The sequence below is a fragment of the Terrapene carolina genome, unplaced genomic scaffold (genome assembly GCF_002925995.2).
Source record: "Terrapene carolina triunguis isolate 2854851 unplaced genomic scaffold, T_m_triunguis-2.0 Scaffold42, whole genome shotgun sequence".
Lineage (NCBI taxonomy): Eukaryota > Metazoa > Chordata > Testudines > Emydidae > Terrapene > Terrapene triunguis.
In genome coordinates this window covers 31,972,634-31,995,968 of record NW_020664393.1, presented here as the reverse complement: position 1 = coordinate 31,995,968, position 23,335 = coordinate 31,972,634, and the positions used below count along the sequence as shown (strand labels likewise).

General features: G+C 40.6%; 1 protein-coding gene across 2 annotated transcripts in view; it reads left to right on the top strand.

Moving 5' to 3' along the window:
* Positions 1-23,335, top strand: part of SMAP1 (small ArfGAP 1) — a 230,453-nt gene that overhangs the window by 163,261 nt on the left and 43,857 nt on the right. For both annotated transcript variants that reach the window (XM_024193778.3, XM_024193768.3), the window contains exon 7: positions 7,454-7,538. In XM_024193778.3, the coding sequence (XP_024049546.1) occupies positions 7,454-7,538 (85 nt within the window). The remainder of the gene's footprint in view (positions 1-7,453; positions 7,539-23,335) is intronic.

Here is a 23,335-nt window from a genome sequence, read left to right as displayed (position 1 = left end):
ACAGCAGCAGATTGGGGGCTATCCAGTTTATTGCGCCGAGTGCAGGATGTATGATTACCTGCCCTGTTTGCTGGTGACGTATGTGTACATTCGTTGCAAGGAGCTCCTGCCTGGTGCGAAGGTTGCGGATATCTCGAGGCATCTAGATAGACTTACGTGTAGTGCTGGGGTGGAGCCAGTGGTCGTGGTACATGTAGGTACCAATAACATAGGGAAAGGTAGGAGAGATGTCCTGGAGGCCAAATTTTGGCTGCTAGGAAAGAGACTGAAATCCAGGACATCTATGGTAGCATTCTCAGAAATGCTTCCAGTTCCACGCGCAGGGCCAGGTAGGCAGGCAGAGCTTCAGAGTCTCAATGCGTGGATGAGACAATGGTGTAGAGAGGAGGGGACTGGGGAAACTTTTGGGATGGGGGAGCCTATACAGGACGGATGGGCTCCACCTAAACCAAAGTGGATCCAGACTGCTGGCACTTAACATTAAAAAGGTTGCAGAGCAGTTTTTAAACTAAGAGATGGGTGAAAGCCGATTGCTGCAGCGGAGGACGTGGATCGGACAGAGACTTCTCTTAGAGGAGAGTCTATTGATAGAGATTCTCTAGGTTCTAGTCAGGAGGAGAGGATGGAAGAGGATAAAGTATGGGCCAGATCAGACAAGAAACGTTCACATAAAAAAGAATCTGACACATCAGAAAAGGGCAGACAAATAAACAGTGACAAGTTTTTAAAGTGCTTGTACACAAATGCTAGAAGTCTAAATAATGAGTGAACTAGAGTGCCTCACGTTAAAGGAGGATATTGATATAATAGGCATCACGGAAACCTGGTGGAGTGGGGACAATCAGTGGGACACTGATTTCTATGGTGGGAAGAACACCTCAACAGCCAACACTGTGGCATTTAATTTCAGAAAGGGGAACTATGCAAAAATGAGGAGGTTAGTTAAACAGAAATTTAAAGGTACAGTGACTATAGTGAAATCCCTGCAAGCTGCATGGACACTTTTCAAAGACACCATAATAGAGGCCCAACTTGAATGTATACCCCAAATTAAAAAAACACAGTAAAAGAACTAAAAAAGAGCCACCGTGGCATAACAACCATGTAAAAGAAGCAGTGAGAGATAAAAAGGCATCTTTTAAAAAGTGGAAGTCCGATCCTAGTGAGGTAAATAGAAAGGAGCATAAACACTGCCAAATTAAGTGTAAAAATGTAATAAGAAATGCCAAAAAGGAGTTTGAAGAACAGCTAGCTAAAAACTCAAAACCCTAAGCCTGCTAAAAAACCAGTGGGGCCCCTGGACGATCGAGATACAAAAGGAGCACTTAAAGATGATAAAGTCAGTGCAGAGAAACTAAATGAATTCTTTGCTTCAGTCTTTGCGGCTGAGGATGTTAGGGAGATTCCCAAACCTGAGCCGTCCTTTGTAGGTGACAAATCTGAGGAATTGTCACAGATTGAAGTGTCACTAGAGGAGGTTTTGGAATTAATTGATAAACTTTACAGTAACAAGTCACCGGGACCAGATGGCATTCACCCAAAAGTTCTGAAAGAACTCAAAAATGAAATTGCAGAATTATTAACTATGGTTTGTAACCTGTCCTTTAAATCGGCTTCTGTACCAAATGACTGGAAGATAGCTAATGTAACGCCAATATTTTAAAATGGCTCTAGAGGTGATCCCGGCAATTACAGACTGGTAAGTCTAACGTCAGTACCGGGCAAATTAGTTGAAACAATAGTAAAGAATACAATTGTCAGGCACCTAGAAGAACATAACTTGTTGGGCAAAACTCAACATAGTTTCTGTAAAGGGAAATCATGTCTTACTAATCTATTAGAGTTCTTGAAGGGGTCAACAAACATGTGGACAAGGGGGATGCAGTGGACATAGTGTACTTAGATTTCCAGAAAGCCTTTGACAAGGTCCCTCACCAAAGGCTCTTACGTAAATTAAGTTGTCATGGGATCAGAGAGAAGATCCTTTCATGGATTGAGAACTGGTTAAAAGACAGGGAACAAAGGGTAGGAATAAATGGTAAATTTTCAGGATGGAGAGGGGTAACTAGTGATGTTCCCCAAGGGTCAATCCTAGGACCAATCCTGTTCGGCTTATTCATAAATGAGCTGGAGAAAGGGGTGAACAATGAGGTGGCAAAGTTTGCAGACAATACTAAACTGGGGGGAGGGATAGCTCAGTGGTTTGGGCATTGGCCTGCTAAACCCAGGGTTGTGAGTTCAATTCTTGAGGGGGCCATTTAGGGATCTGGGGCAAAAATCTGTCTGGGGATTGGTCCTGCTTTGAGCAGGGGGTTGGACTAGATGATCTCCTGAGGTCCCTTCCAACCCTGATATAAAAAGATACTGGAATTTTTCAAAACAAATTTCAAGATAGAGTATTAAGTGATTTGATTAATATACTAACTGTACAACGAGTGTATATTTGTATAAATATAATGTACTGGATTTCTCCAACCACTTGGTAAAGTGGGAAAGTAACAAAAAATTTTAGAAAAGCAAATGTAGTACTGATATTCAGAAGTAACGTGATCCACTCTCACATTTGGAGGATAATGAAACAGTGAGCAGTAAACAGCATAGGTTTCCATAGAATAAATCTTACCAGGCTGCCAACTGTCTGTTAGTAGTAATTCAGAATTAGCACATGAGAAGTATGCAGTAAAGCTAATACATTTGGATTTTCGTAAAGCATTCGATAGTGCCTCCTGAAATGTTACTTGCAAAATTTATTTAGATTGACTTGAATAGGATATTTTGGTAGTAGCTGATGCACTGTACAGAGTAAAAGGTCTGTGGAACAAAAGATATAGCTCAAAAGTCTGCACGCTTGGACAGAAATAGCTATCAGCTGTTAGGAACTCCAGATCTATATCTTTTTGCCAGTCCACACAGCCACAGAATCAGAAATCTTCACAAATTTCCCATGCAGATGAGCATTGGGAAAGTATGCCTTCTCTATTCTTTGAAATTGTCCCCAGTTCCTGTATTCTCTTTCACAGTTCTTCAGAAAATGTCAAGAAAGGTAATAGAAGAGCCAGTCTGAATTATGAATTCTTATCTAACCTCACTTGGGAGCCCGACCTTACTTCTACTCCTTACCTCCAGTCCCAATAGCTTCCTGGTAGTCCTGGGAAAAGTTGGATGTCGTGTCCCTAAGGCAGCAGGAACAGAGTAAACTCTGTACCAAAGGATTTCCTGATTGCACCTTGTTGTGGAATTACTGCAAAATATATAATTTCAGTAAGATAACTTCTGCTTGTTTGGAAGATACAACTAATTGAAGTTTAAGCATTTTACCTGATTTATACAACCAAACAAAACCCCACACTTAAATGTGAGAAATTTCTATGGTCCTTTTCAACTGGTGTAAATTGGTACAGATCCACTGAAGTCAATTTGTCTAACGTTCATTGGTTGCATCTTCCAAACCTTTTCTAGGGAAAAATCTTTCACAAAATCTATTTTAAAAAAAAAAATCTATAAAACCACAGTGCCTGTCACAATGCCTAGAAATAGCAGATTCTGAGAGATTTTGGTAGGCCACTAGTTCACTGTGGACATAAGTGGAAAGATAAATTGAACTGTTTCAGCTGGTTTGCATCCATGCTGTGACACTGAACGAGTACAGGCTGAAATTGCTTAGACCAAATTTGTTGGTAGAGCTAAGTATATTCTACTCCAAATTGAATGCATGTAAACCAGTTGCATCATTCCTACTTGTGGATGATAGCTCACTGGTTTGAGCATTGGCCTGCTAAACCCAGGGTTGCGAGTTCAATCTTTAAGGGGCCCACTTAGGTATATGGGGCCAAAATTAGTACTTGGTCCTGCTAGTGAAGGCAGGGGGCTGGACTCAACCTTTCGGGGTCCCTTCCAGCTCTATGAGATAGGTATATCTCCATATATGTGAAGCGTTCAAAAAAGTTCCAATCCCTTAGAATGCTTGTAAAACAACAAATTTCTTAAGTAGAAAAGACCTAATGGATGTGCTTTCCTTTGTTCCTATAAAATCTCATTTTCATCAAATTATTTTCCTTTGTGTTGTTTGATATTTAAAAGGGTTTATCTTCTTCATTTTGAAAAATGTATAAATCCTTCAAAAGCTGCAGGACATTTCAGCATTAACTGTTCAGTGTTTTCTGCAAATACTTCTTTACCTTTAATGTTTAAGATTCTTTGTCAGCTTTTCCCACAAACTTGTAAATATTTTTTCACTAAATGATCAATCAACATTTTTGTTCATTTAGTGAAAAATGTTATTTAAGGAAAAGAGCACTGCCAAAATTTGTTTGAAACAATTTTTAAGAGATTTAATGTAGTGCATGAAGAGCAGGGATTTATTGCTTGTAATAGAGTGTGAGAAAAAGCACACACAATATCGCGAACCACAAATATTCAAAAATCATGAGATTTAAAAATAATAAATTTGGGCATGGTTGTGTACTTGGGTTACATTTTTGAGCTTTTCTCTGCAACCATGAGAACTAGAAATTAATTTGTAAATGAAAGTTAAGATTCTTACATAATCAAATGTCTCCTGGAATTGGCAATTTAAGTAAAATACCAAATATTGCGTCTTGCAAAACAAAACAAAAAAGCATAAGTTCACAACAGTACATATACATATAAACGTTAACTCTATTCCTCGGTAAAATGCCACTGATTTTTTTTTTTAATTAGTGGGAAAGTTTGATCATGTAGTACAGTATTCCCAAGAGAAATTGAAAACACATAAATTCCTGATTTAGGGTTTATCATTTGTGCTGGTTTTTCTTGTAAACTCTTTTTACTGCCAGTTCCTTTTCTGGCCAGTTTATATGTATAACAAAAGATCTAATAAAGCAAACACAGTCCTATAATTACAACATTTGACCAAACAAAACAAAAAATCTACTCAAAAATATTCTTACTGTATTTTTAAAGTAATGAGATTAATTTTCTGTAACAATCAATATGTTTCTAAGCAAAGGGGAATATTATTTAAATTCCATCTGTCTAGTTCTTACTAATGAATGCAAGACAGTGCTTTGGTTTTGATGAACACATGGTAGGCTTGCATTTGAGACTAGCCCTGTCATGCATTAATGCATTTCAGAATGCTGTTTTCAGATCCCTGATAATCAGCCTAATTTGAGGCAATGAAAATTTTGCACATTTAGTGCAATTTTAATGTAGCTTTATTTTCAAAACAGTTGGTATATGTTGAGAAAAGTAGTCCTTGCTTTTTAAAAAAAAATCAAGGTTATAAGACAAGCAACATATCAAGTGCATTTCTTCTCTCAGCTGCAGTGACCCATGACACAGATCATAGTGTTCCTTACAGCAGTTGAAAAAAATCCAGGTGTTTATAATTTTTTGTAATAATTTATGCACCTTTCCTGAAACGTTAAGGTTAATTGTGATTAATATTCCTAGCTCTAATTTATATTTCATTGAATGAAAATATACTCAGTTGTGGAAGCTCTTTTTCTTCTGTCATTAGATTTTTATTTGAATCCTTGCTGTTCATAATTTTACTTTTCAATATTAATTTAGGTTATGATCTTTCTTTTAATTCAATACTAACTAAATTTTTATAAATACAACTGCAAATAAAATTAGGTTTATATTTAAGTTTATGACCTATTTTACAAATGTTGGTCTGATATGAACGCTATTCTTTAGTGGGGTGGAGATCTTTAGGTCTCCTCTAACTACAGCCCACAGTCTGGGGTCTGTACTCAATGTAAGCATTTCTATACATACTTTCTCAAGGGATAACTTGTCTAAATAAACTGGGAATTTGTAGTCTGCAGGACCCCCCAGCCACTGGAGGGTTGTTAGAACACAATGGTGAGTTTTATCCAATCTAAAACACTTCACAAACGCTAACTCTTTGTTGCAATCCTTGTCCTAGGAGGGTGGTGAAGCACTAGAATGGGTTACCTAGAGATGTGGTAGAATCTCCATCCTTAGAGGTTTTTAAGGCCCGGCTTGACAAAGCCTTGGCTGGGATCATTTAATTGGTGTTGGTCCTGCTTTGAGCAGGGGCTTGGACTAGATGACCTCCTGAGGTCTCTGCCAACCCTAATATTCTATGATTCCTGTTCATCTCCTTTTTGTACATAGGGAACATAAAGGATTGTCTAGATTAAGGACATTTGTATTAGTACATGTTACACTTCTGCAAATTTCCTAATCTAGGAAAGCCCTCATGTGGAAAAGCTCAGACCAAAGCCACAGAGGGAGTTTGTTAAAGCCAGGATTAAAATGCAGGATACCCTTGTTCTCACCCTATGCCTTGTCTGAAATTAGACCACTCTGCCAGCTGTGCTATTGAGCAGCCTCTCCTTCCTATTGGTAACACTGACTGGGCAACAGAAAAGCAGATTCAACTATATACACTGTTGGGATGAATATAGGAAAAAAATACTATCCTAAATATGTATTAGAAGAATTTGCAGTGGCGTTAATGACATCCTGTGTGTCACTATATCCAGCTGCTGCAAACTACCAGTAACTTGTGATTCTTCCAGAAACTGAGGGACTCACGGTCCAGGTCTTTATACATTCCAATAGTGAACCCTGAGTAATTGTTAGGGGAGGGAAATGTAAGCAACCTGTAATCTTTAGAATGTGACAAACTGTCAAACCTCATGCTCAGTTTATATCAGTTTACATCTTCAAGGGTCTCTGCAAGAAAAAGACAAAAAGTCTCATTTTTTTAAGCGGGGGGGAAGAAAAAGCTAGGATTCTTTGTTTCTAAATCTACTAAATTAAGTGTGCCTATGAGCATGGGTTTTTTGCAGACCCAAAGGCCACCTCTGTACTCGCTAGCAGCTGAAAAGTCTGCCGTTTAATAATATCCTCTTCCTATAGGGACGTCAAACGTGCTTCTTTACTAGTCTCATAACCTCCCCCACTTCCCAATTTTTCTTCTTTTCAACTTTTTAAAAGCTCACAAACCTGGTGTTTTTTTCCACACTGGGAAAACTATATAATTAATTTGGTCTAATAAAATTAGTCAATAAATAACTTGTGCAAAATGAGTGAGTCATTATTTTACTCAGTAACAGTGATTCCTAACAGTAAATGATTAACAGTTACAGTTTTTTAATATTATACTTATTCACTGCGGTTTTTAAATATTAGACTTGTCCTAAACCCAGTAAATAATCCTGTAGTTTATATTGTATTTAGAATTTTCGTAAAACTGGTGAAAGAATAGGGTATATTTCAGTTTTCTTTTTCCTTCCATCTCTCCTCCACATGTACTTCATTCTCATTAGAAAACAGAATCTATAATCAGACTTCAATATGCAAAGTTAGTCTAGAAAACAAATTTTATTTGTGATGTATTCAAGAAATCTTAAAATCCTTATTCGTATTAAAGAAGCCTTGTACCATATATCTTAAAACTTAGTTATGACTGTGAATATTTTTCTTTCTAAAGCCTCAGAAGAAAGAGGATCAGCAATTAGAGCCTAAAGCAAGTCCGAAAAAACCACCAGAACCTACTATTGATCTTTTAGGACTCGGTAAGTAATAATGAAATTCTCTGTTACTTTTATAAAAATGACTGCAACAGGACTTTTACTGAAATGAATATAATGGCTTTATCTTCCATATGCCAGCAGACATTTTAGTTGAACCTGAAAATTATATGATTAAAACTGCTGAGTTCCATCTGTAATGAGCTCCTTAGCGCCCCACCGCCCCTTTCTCTATCAGTGATCTTCAGAGTTGTGGGCTGTGACATTTCAGCATTTAAAGTACAAAAATATTTAAGAAGCAAAATGCTATGGTTGCTTTATTGTATTCCTGTTAGTATATATATCTTTATAATATGCTAGTACAAAATAATAGTAAGCAGTTTCTGTTGAATGCAGCCAACCCTCATATTTTCATGTAATCTCAGTATCTTTACTATTTTGTAGTGTCTCATGACAACAATGGGAATTGTTCATTTTAATCGAATATGCTTCTCTTCTCCCCCCCTCCCCCCCCCCGGCTGTCAGATGACCATGTACTTGTCTTGAACTAGCTTCAACTTATACATTGCATAGGATAAATATTTCTTATCTACAGATATTGTCATGTTCTTCATACTCTTTTCTCCTCCCCCTCCACCAGAAAATTGCGAAACACACCATATTTGAAAAGCCATGTCTGATCTTTCTGGTATTATTGTAAATCTGTTTTTGCTTTGGGTGGGTGCATGGGAGGTTAATAGTGGAAGCGGAAAAAGATACTAAGGAGAATTCTTTAGTTATTTCTTAGTATGTATAACTTTATGCCTTTAATGCTATAGCATGTGGAAAACAGAAGACAATCTTTTCATACTTTTGTCAGATTAGAGCTGTGAAAAGTATTGCAGTGAAGCTGTCAATATCTCTTTTATTGCCTAATGTTTCCTATTCAGGCTAGCTGGTTTATTTGGATGTGACTTAGAATTCACACTAACATCTTAAATTTAATGGTATTTTCTATGGGATATAAAATGTACCATTAACTACTGTAATTCAGGTAGAGTATTTTTAATGCTAGTTCTATATAATCAAACTTGTCTACTATAACAGGCCATCAAACCTTATTTAACACACACAATATTAAAAGAAGGTTATGGATTTGATGTGAACCTACAAAAACGAGACAATTCAAAGTTGCTGGAAAACTAGTCCTCCTTGAAAAGAGGCTCAGAACTTAATCTTTCTGATGTCATTTACTGCCAGCCATTGTGGCTCATATGGTATTAACTGTGACGGGAGTAAAAATTAATTGTGAATTTCATTGCTTTTTGTGAGTCGAAACCAGACCAGCAAACTAATCAACAGCTAAAATGTGATCAGTATGTGCTTCTGAGATTGTCATACCTATTATGCCTTTTCAGGCATGAGCTGAAAGGAAAAGTCGTAATATATCATTCTGGACACAAATTGGGACTCTAAAACAGCCTGATGTAAGGCCTACACATTTTTTCTAGAAAGAAAGAAAAAAAAAAAACCCTGTAAAATCTATTTAGAAAAAAATGACGATCAGTTGAATTATTTGCATATAATTAAAATATTAAAGGTAAATATATACAGTAGTTATTTAAGGATTTTTTCTTAAGTTTTGCTCTGCTGTTTCAGAAAGCCATTCTCTCTCACTTGGCACCCTTCGCTAGAGTTTTATACAGCCATCATTTTATTGCTTAAGTAAAAACAGTAAATTAAAGCTTGTTGGGGGGTGGGTCTAAGTCACTTATTCTGCAAATACAGGGGATATAACTTTATTATATATAAACAGTTAAATTGGGAGAAGTGTATGATGTTCTGGACTGAGCTGTCTCTTCAGGGCGGAGGAGGTAGATTTGAGGTGAGCAATATATCCTCTTAGGTATAGGAGGAACAAAGGAGCATCCCTTAAGGAAATTTCTGCTGAGGGGTGGTTTTTAGCAACACCTTTATTTGTGACTCACAACGTTTTATTCCTTCTCCTTGCTAAAGAGCGGGAGAATCCAGTTCCCGAGTTTACGTTACTTTTGCTAGTTAAAATTTAAGACCAGCATTTGTCACCAAAAGGGAATGAAGAAAGTGATGGGCTTAGAGGGATAACCGCATCTGAGGAAGTTTTTAGATAGCATTGTGATTACTTTATTGACCCAGTGTGTAATGACACATTTGAAAATTACACTTACCTTTAAAAAAAAAAAAATGTCAAGACTTGCTATTTTCTGTTTGCATCTAACATGGCAGCATTCTATATTAGACCTCATCTTGACAAAGAGGAATTGATCACAGAACTGAAAACTTAGCTATAGCTTAGGTGGAAGTGATCCTGACTGAACAGTGCTTTTTACAATAGCATTAATACATCTCTATTTCTACTGGAGATACCTTGCCTGACACGTGCCAAGACTGCATTTGCCTTTTTCGCAGCTGCATCACATGCGTCCACGTCTCCCCCCTCCTCTGTTGCTTCTAACTGATGAGACCCCAACTTGTACCAGAAGCTCTTATTATTAGACCCTAAGTGCATGACCTTAGATTTTGTACTATTGAATTTCATCACGTCTGTTACTCCAGTCTTCAAGGTCATCCGAATCTTCCTGTATAATATTCTATTCCTCCTGTATATTGACAGTGCTTCCCAACTTTGTATCAACAGCGAATTTCATTAGCACGCTCCTACTTTTTATGCCAAGGTCGTTAATAAAAATATTGAATAAGATTGGTCCCAAGACTGATATTTGAGGAACTCCACTAGCAACCTCCCTCCAGTCCGATAATTCACCTTTAAGCACAATCGGTTACCTTCTCCAATTAAACCAGTTCCTTACCCACCTTACAATTTTTGTACTAATCCCCATCTTCTCTAACTCATTTCCCATGTGGAGCTGTGTCAAATACTTTACTGAAGTCCAGGTACAATAGATCTACTGCATTTTCCGTACCTAAAAAAATCAGTTATTTTCTCAAAGAAGGAAATCAGGTTAGTCTGGCATGATCTATCATTGGTAAACCCTTGTTCCATTACATCCACTTTTCCATTTGCCTCCATTAATTTCATAGAATATTAGGGTTGGAAGTGACCTCAGGAGGTCATCTAGTCCAATCCCCTGCTCAAAGTAGGACCAACACCAATTAAATCATCCCAGCCAGGGCTTTTTCAAGCTGAGTCTTAAAAACCTCTAAGGATGGAGATTCCACCACCTCCCTAGGTAACCCATTTCAGTGCTTCACCACCCTCTTAGTGCAATAATGTTTCCTAATATCCAACCTAGACCTCCCACACTGCAACTTGACCATTGCTGCTTGTTCTGTCATCTGCCACCACTGAGAACAACCTAGCTCCATCCTCTTTGGAGCCCCTCTTCAGGTAGTTAAAGGCTGCTATAAAATCCCCCCTCATTCTTCTCTTCTGCAGACTAAATAACCCCAGTTCCCTCAGCCTCTCCTCATAAGTCATGTGCCCCAGCCCCCTAATAATTTTCGTTGCCCTCCGCTGGACTCTCTCCAGTTTGTCCATATCCCTTCTGTAGTGGGGGGGACCAAAACTGGACGCAATACTCCAGGTGTGGCCTCACCAGTACCGAATAGACGGGAATAATCACTTCCCTTGATCTGCTGGCAATGCTCCTACTAATACAGCCCAATATGCTGTTGGCCTTTTTGGCAACAGGGCACACTGCTGACTCATATCCAGCTTCTCGTTCACTGTAATCCCCAGGTCCTTTTCTGCAGAACTGCTGCTTAGCCAGTTGGTGCCCAGCCTGTAGCGGTGCATGGGATTCTTCCTTCCTAAGTGCAGGACTCTGCACTTGTCCTTGTTGAACCTCATCAGATTTCTTTTGGCCCAATCCTCCAATTTGTTTAGGTCACTCTGGACCCTATCCCTATCCTCCAGTGTATCTACCTCTCCCCCCAGCTTAGTGTCATCTGCAAACTTTTGCAATTCATCCCGTCATCCAGATCATTAATAAAGATGTTGAACAAAACTGGCTCCAGGACCAACCCCTGGGGCACTCCGCTTGATACCGGCTGCCAACTAGACATCGAGCCGTTGATCACTACCCATTGAGCCCGACAGTCTAGCCAGCTTTCTATCCACCTTATAGATAATTTAATTATTATATTCTTCACAATTTATTTCGAAGTCTTGAATACTACTGAGGTTAGACTAGCAGGTCTGTAATTGCTCAGGTCACATTTCCCTTTCTTAAATATAGTACAACATTAGCTATTCTCCAGTCATACAGTACTATGACTAGATAGATTTATTGAAATTTCTTGCTTCTGAACTAGCCGTATTGTATGCGAGTTCCATCCCAAAATACTGAAAGAAATTATCTGGCCACCCGATTTGAGCACATGAAGCTTTTTGAGTTTTTCTTCCACCCTGTGATTTCCATTTCTGTATGGTGTTTTGATCAGCCTTCATGCCCATGTTCCATATTATCATCCTTACTGAAAACCAAAGCAAACTATTTAGTTTTGGGGGCATAACTAAATGATCTTCAATCTTCTCCCCATAGTGGCCCAACTGCACCCTTCTTTATTCTCCTTCTATTTGTATAACTAAATCTGTTGTATATTTTAATTTCCATGGCAAGACCTAATTCAGCTTGACTTTTAGAAATTCTTGCTTTATTCCTACATTTTCCAACCTCCACAATGTAGCTTTCTTTGCTAATCGGTCCCTTTTTCCATTGCCTATAGGTAAGACTAAGATTTTGTAATGGTTATTTTTAGTAAAAATCATGGACAGGTCACGGGCAATCAACAAAAATTCACGGAAGCCGTGACCTGTTTGTGACTTTTGCTGTTGTGGCTCCATGGTTTCCCCTGCCACTGTGATGGCTGGGAGCTGTGGGGTTCCCCCTCCGCCCGTGGCGACTGGGAGCTGCAGAGTGACCATTATCAGGAGGTAGCCATGTTAGTCTGTATCCACAAAACAACAAGGAGTCCAGTGGCACCTTAAAGACTAACAGATTTATTTGGGCATAAGCTTTCGTGGGTAAAAAACCTCACTTCTTCAGATGCTGCAGCTGAAGAAGTGAGGTTTTTTACCCACGAAAGCTTATGCCCAAATAAATCTGTTAGTCTTTAGAGTAACCATATTTCCCAAAGAGAAAATGGGACACCTCCAGTCGCTCAACCGAGGCGTCCCCCTCCCCTTGTTTGAGGCTGCCGCCCATTGCTGGAACCCTGAGGAGGCCCCCTCAGGAGTCTGTCCCCTGTTGCTGGACAGACCCTGAGGGGGCCCCCTGTTGCTTGTTGTTGTCGTCGCAGGAACCCTGCCAGGGCACCATGGCTGTCAGCTCCAGAGTCCTGCAGCCCTTGGGGCTGCAGCAGAGAATGTCATGAAGGTGACCTCCATGACATAAATGTAGCTTTATCTATAGGCTCTCTGCTTACTCCCAATAACCTTTTTGAGGTGGTTATTCATTGAGCTGGGTCTGGATCTGGGTCTTTCCCTACAAGTTTTTTCCCCTTGCTTGGGAGGCAGATTGCAGATAATTTTTGTATCGCTGATTTAAAGAAATTCCAAGCCTCTTCCACATTTAAGTCCTTGCGCTCTTCAGTCAAGTTGACTTCTTTTAACTGGTTCCCTTAATTTCCCAAGGTCTGCCCCTTTGAATCAAAAAACATAGTTAATGACCTGGTTTTGATTATCTTTCCAATTAATTTAAACTGAGTCAGTTCACAACCACGTGATCTAAGGTTATTTCCTGTGACCAGCTCTTCTATGGTGTCCTCACTACTTATCAAAACCAAGTTTTAAATTGCATCACCTCTTGTTCAGTGATAATTTGATGAAGAAAACTGTAGTCTGTCGCATCCAGGACTGAGTCCCACCAGTATTAGTATCATTTATTCTCCAATCTATATTTGGGCTGGTAAAGTCTCCCATTATGACACAATTCCCAGTAGTGTTTATCTCTGTAATATTAGAGATCTCTGTGCATAGCAGAGTCTCACCCTACGGAGCCTACAGCAGACTCCTAACACTATCCCAGTCAAATCTTTTTTTACAGTCCTTCCCCTAAGTGATTTTGACACAAACAGATTCTCTTTTGTCCTTATCACTTTTTTTTACAGTTTACCACATCATTGATGTACAACGCTACCCCACTATCTTTACCTTCTTTCCCTCTCTCTTAAACATTACCTATATTCCAGTCATGAATTCTATTCCACCATGTTTCTGTAATCTCCATAATATCCTGTTTCACCACCTGCACCAGTAGTTCTAGCTTATTCCATTTTATTGCCCATACTCCTTGCATTTGTGTACATGTATTTTAATTGTTCCTGACAAACCTCATCCAGTTTTCTAGCCAGATTAGGTATAGGCCTGTTACTGACTGTAACAGCTATCTGACTACTACTGCATCAAGTGAATGTTCTTATTTGAAAACTGAAACTGCACATCAGCATTGATAATACCATCTCTAGAAAAAGGCATGTGGTTCACGGTTCTCACCCTGAAGATGCATACTTTCATGTGGATATTCACTCCTCTCACAGATGATGCCTCACATTTGTGGTGAGCCTCCACCACTGCCAGTACGGTGTACTTCCATTTGGGCTCACTACAGCTCTGAGACTCTTCATAAAAGTGTTCTCAGTAGCAACTCAAGTCAGGTAAGACAGCTTCACCGTCTTCCTGCACTTTAATGATTAGCTTCTAACTGGCCGTTCTTGCCTGGATGTTTTAGCATCAGCTTTGTTGCTGTTCCTCCTTTTAGCATCCCTAGGAATCTGTGTAAACATGGGAACATCTACCTTGATTCGGACACAAACCACAGAATTTATAGGAGCGACACTGGATTCAAGGTGAGGAACTACCTCCCCAAGGATGGATTTCACTCCATGGGCATTCTTAAAAACCCGCTTACATTCAACTCTTGAACATAAATTCAGATGTGCCTTGCCCTCCTGTGCCATATGGCACCATGTACTTATGTAACACCGTTTGCCAGACTGCAGCTTTGTTGCCTGCAAGCTTGGCTCCAAACAGAATATACGCTGAGTACACACAGCATGATTACCATAATGACAGTTCCTTCCAAGGTGAGGGCCCCTCTGGCATGGTGGAGAGACCCTGGACATGTATGCATGGAAGTTCCCTGTGTATCCCCGACACCTGACAAAACAATAATTATAGATGTCTTCCTGATAGGCTGGGGAGCCCACACTGCACGTCACTCTTTTGGAACAGAGAAATACACAAAGCTGCAAAGCATTTCTACCAGTCATGCAATCCCAGCACATTCTGATAATGTTGGACAACACAACTACTGTCTTCCTTATAAACAAGCAGGACAAGCACGCTCTGTCCTCCTCTGTATGGAAGCGGTCAATTTATGGAAATCACTGGCAGACAACCTCAGCCAGCATTTTACCACCAATGCTGTGGTAGTTGCATGATTCAGTAGTAAACAGCATCTTCACTCAGTAGGGAACCTCCAATTGTGACCTGAGGATGTGCAAAATATACTACTACTGGGGAGCCAAAAGTCATCACTCTAGGGCAATGCTCTCCTCCTGACTTAGACAGATAATTTCAGTTATGCCTTCCCTCCCATCCCACTAATATCTCAAGTTCTACAGAAAATTTGACTAGACAGAGCACAAGTCATCCTCATTGCGCCTACATGGCCCAGTTTTGATTTCAAAGCCTGCTACAAATGTCATCCCGTCCACTTATAAGCATTCAAACCTTTCTGGATCTCTTGACCTAGAAAGGTGGCGGGGTCAAACATCCCACCCCAGATGCTTTTCATTGCATGGCTTGCTATTTGGATGGACGTCACGCCTAGAGCACTCTTGCTCTGAAGCCATACAAGTCATCCTTAACAATAGCAGGAATGTCTCCACCAGAAAATGTAGTCAAATGGAGACATTTCTCTGTCAGGGTCCTGCAGTATTACGGATTTCCAGAGATGGTGGCTATTTCCACTTTTTGGACTGTCTTCTTACCCAAAAGATGACAGGTCTTTCCCTTAGCTTGCTAAATGTTTATCTGGCGACAATTACTGTGTTTCACCCTCCAATGGATGGTTACTTGGTTTTTACCCAATCAGTTACACTCAGGTTTTTGAAGAGTCTGATCAAAACTTTTTTGCCAGTACAGAAATAGGCCCGTCGCTGGGTTCTTAATTTATTGCTCTCCATAGTCATTAAGCCATCCTTCAAACTGCTAGCTACGTCTTCTAGGTTGCCTTCCTTGTTGCCATCATTTCAGCCAGAAGGGTAGGTGAACTTGGTCTGTCATTGTTGGTGGTAAAACATAATACTGAAACCACCTGAGAACAATGCTATCCTAAAAAAAAGTACCTTGTTTACAGTGCTTAATTAGTATTATGAAATAGAACTGAAAGTTACAAATCATGGAAACAGGCATGGATATTTACTAGACAATATTAACACAGACATAGCGTCACCGGCAACAAATTGTAAATTTCCATTTTTGGCTGGATTCCTGTGAGAGAAAATAGTCAAACTAGTAGAGCCCTAAATGTTACTAGGCAAGCATGAGTATATAGTAAAATTGTCTTTCAGCACGTCAGTTCAGGGTCACGTGTCCAGGCAGCTCTCAAGTATGTCACTCATACAGACTTCCAGGCTCTTGTGTCTTTGGGGAATTCTTCCTTGCTTTGGGAGAGCAAGAAACCTGTTTTTTTCCTATGAATACTTCACAGACTTTCTTGTACCTAAGAATTTCAATCACACATTACATTATCTCCCAAGTGAATGTGGGACTAACGCTGCATCCTAACATCCAACCCTGCATATCTGATAAGCCCCCATTTCTGTCTGTCATTTCTGCCTGCATAGTCACAGGGTTTTAATGATCCTTCATATAAATTTTCTAGGTGGCTTCCCCCTCTCCCCCTCTCTTTTTATTACTTTCTAGCCCATCTTTGGAGATACAAGTATGCAAGCAGCTTTACTCCTTAGGGAATTCTGCATCAAAAAATTAAAAATCCTAAAAGGTGCAGTTTTCTTAAATATATCTATTTTTCTTGACCAGAAAATTCCAATATTTTTTTTAAAAATCAGTAAATTTTCCATTTAAAATGCATGAGAAATGTAACACATACTGGTGCCCCTCCCCCTGCCAAATACACTTTGTTAAATGTACAGTACTGCCTTCTGATCCTGTTTAAGGGTTAAAATAAGACCTACTCCTCTGAGAGCAGCAGCATCTGCTGCTGTAAAATGTGGCAGGCAGCAGTCAAATGTTATCTGTTGTACTAGCATAAATGCAAAAAGAGAAGGAACAGCAGATGGATCATCTTTAACTCTAATAGCTAATAAATATCAATTTTGGGACCACAGCTAGGAAAGACAATTTGAAAAGTAAATGGATGTTATGTTGTTCATTACCTTTTCTGACTGAGCATGAAAGTTTTGCCTTGAGTGTACCCTCATTGCAATGGAAACTGCCATGTCTAATACTTCACCCTTAGTTACTGATGCATCCTCCAGAGAAGTGATGAATTTAAAATGGAAATACAGTTTATTAAAGTAAGCTGTTTCACTGTCATCCAGTGATGGTCACCCTAACAAGACCTATGCTGCTTACTGCTTTTTGAGATTCTAGTCATGATACTCAGAAAGGCTTGTTATAAACTCTTAGCTTGCCATATCAGTATTTTGATTCCCTTGTATCAAAATACAAATCTTGTGTTGTAATCAAGATGACATTCTAAATTATTTGAGTTGTTTTAAAATTTTATTTTGCACCTTACCATCAACTATACATCAAATATTTTAAAAATTGGTAGGAAAAAAGGGAAGGAATTCTTTAAGTTAAGTGATTCCATTTGTCATTTGTTGTGTTCTCTATTTTGACATATATTGTATGCAAAGTCTAAATAGTGTGGTAGTCATTAGCCACCTTTTGCACTTTTTCAAGCAAATATGTGGCTATATTCCTCTCTGCTGTTAATGTGAATAGAAAGAAACCAATCTTAGTGGAACCCCCACAGGGTAGGAGAGACAAAACTAGCCAGCAATTTTCCCCCAAAACTTCATTAAAGCCATTACCAGAAAGAAATAGGTTATAACTGGGAAAGTTTGTGTTTTTTGGCTGTGTTATGCTCCACGCTTGAGATAATGGTTCAGCCTATTAGCTTTGACAGCTCCAGTAAAAACCACCCCAGAGAAGGGGGCAGAAAGCAGCTGCTAGCAGAGACCAGTTGGGGGTACAACTCCTGAAAGAGCCATGCTGCTTAGTGAATGGAGTTGCCAATGGATCTGTGCAGAGGCATCAGGCCTCCATCCACAGGTATCCCAGGAGCTGCATAGATCTCAAGATACCTGTTGGTTTAGGGAGCCCAAACCCCATTGCTGCTCTATGAGGAGCTAATCTTCTTTCCCTAAAATGGGATGATGATAGGAAACACTTCAAAGTAAAATTTTTAGCGGAAAAGCAGTAATGAAAGAAAACCAGGTATCCAGTACATTTGTCTCAGACCGTAGACAATACAGTTTATTCACCTCTATGGATAAACGTGTGGCTTGAAGGGATTGAAATTAATGACATTTATATTCTCCACTATAATACGAGTCATTTATAAATATATTTAAAAATAAATGGAAATGAAAATATTATAGTAGTATTAACACTGAGGGGCAGGAATAATACTGGAAAGCTTCCATGATGTGCACTGCCTGTTACTTTCCTCCTGAAGTTACAGGTTTTAGTGGAGGAATGAAGGTTCTGTTTGTTTGGGGATGGTGTCCTTAATACGTTTAAAAGTATAAATTGACCTTTTGATACGTTTTTGAGTAAATAAGTTTGTTTATACTATTTCCATATCACAATATACTGTTAAATTTTCCTTTAACTATGTAAGTCTTGTAAAGAGCAATACTTTTTTGTTGTTGTTAGTGCTGTCAATTAATCATAGTTAATGCATTACATTAAATAAAAAAAAATAAAAACAACGCAAAACAAATTACCTGGATTAAAAAAATATTCACAATTAATTGCAGTTTTAATTGTACTGTCAGACAATAGAATACCAATTTAAATTAATTTATTATAAATATTTTTGTATGTTTTTCTACATTTTCAAATATATTGATTTCAATTACAACACAGAATACAACATGCAGAATGTTCACTTATTTTTTTATTACAAATATTTGCACTGTAAAAAAGATAAACAGAAGAAATGGTATTTTTCAACACCTCATACAAGTGCTATTGTGCAATCTCTTTATCGTAAAAGTGCAACTTACAAATGTAGAATTTGTTTTTACATAACTGCACTCAAAAACAAAACCGTGTAAAACGTTAGAGCCTACAAGTCAAAGCAGGAAGGGGCATGTGAATGTTTAGCATATCTGGTATGTAAATACCTTGCAACACTGGTTACCACAGTACCATGCGAGTGCCTGTTCTCAATTTCAGGCAACATTGTAAATACGAAGCGGGCAGCATTATCTCCCATAAATGTAAACTAACTTGTTTGTCTTAGCAATTGGCTGGACAAGAAGTAGGACTGAGTGGACTTGTATGAGGACCCTGGAAGGTCCCTTTTATACATATAGCTGAATAGATTTTGGGAGAGTTCCAGACCACAGAGGGTCCCAGAGCCCAGGCGCCAGCCCAAGCCTGAACATCTACACTGCAGTTTTATAACCCTGAAGTGCAAGAAACCAAAATTTGGGGTTAGGAATCTGGATTCCCATCGTACTGATAATTTACAAGTGTAACAGTTGTAACATTGGAAAAATGCTGCTAACCTTAAATATGTAGCAGTACATATTTGTATCTATTTTGAAAGCACCTGAAAATTCAACTCATTATGTGTACGCTTCCAACGTGGAAGTTTTCATATCTTCTTTTGAATTTTTAAGTGATCCAATTTTTAAAAGATCCTAAATTTGACACCCCTCTTTTCCCCCCCCCCCCCCCCCCCCCCCCCCCCCGCCCTCCCACTGGAAAATTGGACCATTTTAGAGTCAAAGTGAGCAGGTTTTTATACATGTTCCTACTTTTTCAGTTAAAAACATTGCCCTTTTAAGAAAAGAGACAAATCCGTTTGAATGGAAAATATAAAAAATTCTACATTATTTCATTATTTATCATCTGTGTTATTGTAGCCCCCAGTCATGGACCAGGACTGCATTATGCTAGGCATTGTTAAAACACAACAGAAAGACTGTCTTTGCCCTAAAGAGTTCACAATCTGAGTGTAAGACAAAAGATACCAGAAGAATATAGACAGACGGGAAGAACAAGGAAACAATATTGGTCAGCATGATAGGTAGGGCCCTACCAAATTCATGGCCATAAAAAACACATCACGGACCATGAAATCTGGTCTTCTCTGTGGAATCTGGTCTTTTGTGTACTTTTACCCTATACTTTAAAGATTTCACCAGAGTTTCTCAAACTGGGGGTCCCAAGCCAAAAGGGAGATACGGGGGGTTTGCAAGGTTATTGTAGGGGGTATCATGGTATTGGGTGGCCAGAGAGTGGCAGTTGTTGGCCAGGCGCCCAGCTCTGAAGGCAGCACCCCACCAGCAGCAGCGCAGAAATAAAGGTGGCAACACCATACCATCCACCCTTACTTTGTGTGGCTGCCTTCAGATCTGGACAGCCAGAGAGTGGTGGCTGCTGGCTGAGGACCCAGCTATGAAGGCAGCAGCACAGAAGTAAGGGGTGGCAATACACCACCAGGCCAGCCTTACTTCTGCACTTCTGATGGCAGTGGCGCTGCTTCCAGAGCTGGGCTCCTGGCCAGCAGCCACTGCTCTCTGGTCACCCAGCTCTGAAGGCAGCACCGCCAGCAGCAGCAGCGCAGAAGTAAGGGTGGCAATACCATGACCCCCATACAATAACCTTGCGACCCGCCCATAGTCCCCTTTTGGGTCAGGACCTCAGTTACAAAACTGTGAAATTTCAGATTTAAATATCTGAAATCATGAAATTTACAATTTTTAAAATCCTAAAACTGTGAAATTGACCAAAATGGACCATGAATTTGATAGGGCCCTAGTGATAGGCCATGTTCTCAGTGCACCAGTAGTGTAAGAATTATCAAGTTTTTTATAGGCCTCACAGCAACGGAGAGTATGAAGGAGGATATTTATTTTTAGTTTTGGAGATGTTTATGCGGAGCGTTAAGGGTGAATGTCAGCATGGAAGAAGGCATGAAAGGAACTAGTTTGAAAATTTCATAAGTGGGCCATGGTGACTGTCTTGATGGGTCAGTCAGAGGTGGGAGTTGACATCTCGATAGCAAATGAGAGGTGATAGGTAGGGTGGAGATAGGCCATAAAGAGCCTTGAAAGTGAGGAGAAATAGCTTATGTTTGATATAATAGAGAAGCAGCAGCCAGTGAAAGGATACAAATGGAGGAGTGATGTGGTCAAAATGAGGGGCTAGGAAAATGATCTTTACAACAACTTTCTGAATGGATATTAGCAGGGCGATATTGCATTTCTCAAGGCCAGAGAAAAAGATGTTGCAGCAATCGAGACACAAGATGATAAAAGCCTAGACAAGAGTTTCATCTGTATGCATGTATAGGAAAGGCCATATCTTAGGTCTTGTCTACACGGGCAAGTTTCTGCGCAGTAAAGCAGCTTTCTGCAGTGTAACGCCCGAGGCGTACACACTGCCAAGCTACTTAGTGCACAGAAACTGCGCAGTCACCGGGCTGTAAAAAAAAAAAAAAAAACCAAAAAAAACCCCCCACCCCAGTGAGAGGCATACAGTTTTCTGAGCCAGGGCTACAGCGATTATAGCGCTGTGATTGGCCTCCAGGAGGTGTCCCACAATGCCTGTTCTCGTCTCTCTGGTCATCAGTTTGAACTGCCCTGCCCTCGGGTGACCAGCAGTGAGCCGCACCCCTTAAATTCCTTGGGAATTTTGAAAGTCCCCTTCCTGTTTGCTTGGTGACACATGCAGTGGTCTCGGCACATCTTTCAAGGTGACCATGCCTGCTCCACACACCAGGCAATCCCCTGCTTGGAGCAATGTCGAGCTGCTGGACCTCATCAACATTTGGAAAGAGGAGGCTGTCCAGTCCTAGCTGCGCTCCAGCTGTCGGAATTATGATACCTACAGACAGATTTCATCATGCATGACAGAAAGGGGCCATGACTGGGACACACTGCAATGCAGGGTCAAAGTGAAGGAGCTGCGGAATGCCTACCACAAGGTGCGGGAGGTAAACCACCACTCTAGTGCTGCACCCACGAGCTGCTGGTTCTACAAAGAGCTGGATGCGATACTTGGTGGCGACCCCATCTCCACTGCGAAGACTACTGTGGATACTTCGGTGGCTCGCGTGCCAGTCAAGAGTGGACCGAGCCAGGAGGAGGAAATCTTGCACGAGGATGTGGAGGGGGAGGGAGACCTAGAGGCAGAGGATGACTCAGAGGTTAGAGATGCATGCTGCCAGGAGCTCTTCTCTACCCCGGAGGAGGCTAGCCAGTGTCAGCTGTCAGAGCTTGGCGAAGCGCAAACAAGAGAGGAGGACCCTGGTAAGTGGCTTTGATTTCGGGAATCGCTGAAGCGAGTTGTTGGGGACAGGAGGGTTGCATAAAGCAGGCTTGTGTCTGTATGATGTGCGTACCACTACATGCCTAGTCTGAACAGCGGAACAGGGTGGTGTTTGACTCCCTCATGTCACGGGAATCTGCCTCCGAGATCTCCATGAAACTCTCATGGAGGTACTGGGCAATCTGCTGCCTTAGGCTCTTTGGCAGAGCTGCTTTGTTTCTTGCTCTATTAAGGGTAACTTTCCCTCTCCCGTCACTGGGGGGCGGGGGGGATCGTTGCTGCACACAGGCAAGCTGCATAAGGGCCAGGGAGAAAGCTGCAGTCTTGGAGAAGACCCTCCATTGATTCCCTCCTCACCCTCAGCAGCAAGATATCTTCCATAATGAACACAGCCTGTGAAAAATATGGGGACAGTAATGATTATAAGGCCCCCCCTACAGTGCTGGCTCTCCCCAAGAGCCACATGCCCAGTGTACAGTATGGTCCTGGAACACTGATTTCCCCTGCCCCTGCAGTCACTCACCATTTTGGGGGTCTTGTGGCTCATGTGTGCTTGCCTGGGGTCAGCCAGTTAGTGACAGGTATGCGAATAGTGGCTGTGTTTTAAATCACTGAATCAGTGATCTGTGTGTTGCAAACAATACTGCTTCTGTAAAATGTTGCATTTTGGCTTCACAGATATGACATTGGGAGCCCAGCCTCCCTCTTCATTGTCAGCTGAATGGCTGCGCAGAATTAGAAAGCAGCTGCGAAGAACTAAAGAGGACTTTCTGCGTGATGTTATCATGCACTCCGCGGACGAAAAACAAGAATTGAAGGAGTGGTGGGACAGTGAGAAGAGGGACCAAAAGGAGAATGTGACACACCAGAACACAGCCACGGGGCAGCTCTTAAACATTATGGAGCGCCAAGCAGACACGCTTCAGGCACTACTAGCACTGCAAACCGAGCAGCTCCATGCCTGCCCTCCCCTGCAGCCGCTGTCGCAAAACTCTTTCCCATGTGCCTCCCAGACACCACCAACACACTCTTATCAACCTCCCGGCTCCAGTCTGTACCTGCTGCATTCCATGCCTGCCCCATTGCAGTCCAGCCCTGCGGACTGCCAGTACGCAGTGCACTCAACAGCCGTCCCTCTGCAGTTTAGCCCTGCTGAAATACAGTACCGACTGCACTGTACTCCAAAGGACAAGGTTGCAAATGCCTTACTAAAGTCTAGGTATACCACATCCACAGCTTCTCCCCTATCCACAAGACTCGTTATCCTATCAAAGAAAGCTATCAGATTGGTTTGACACGATTTGTTCTTTACAAATCC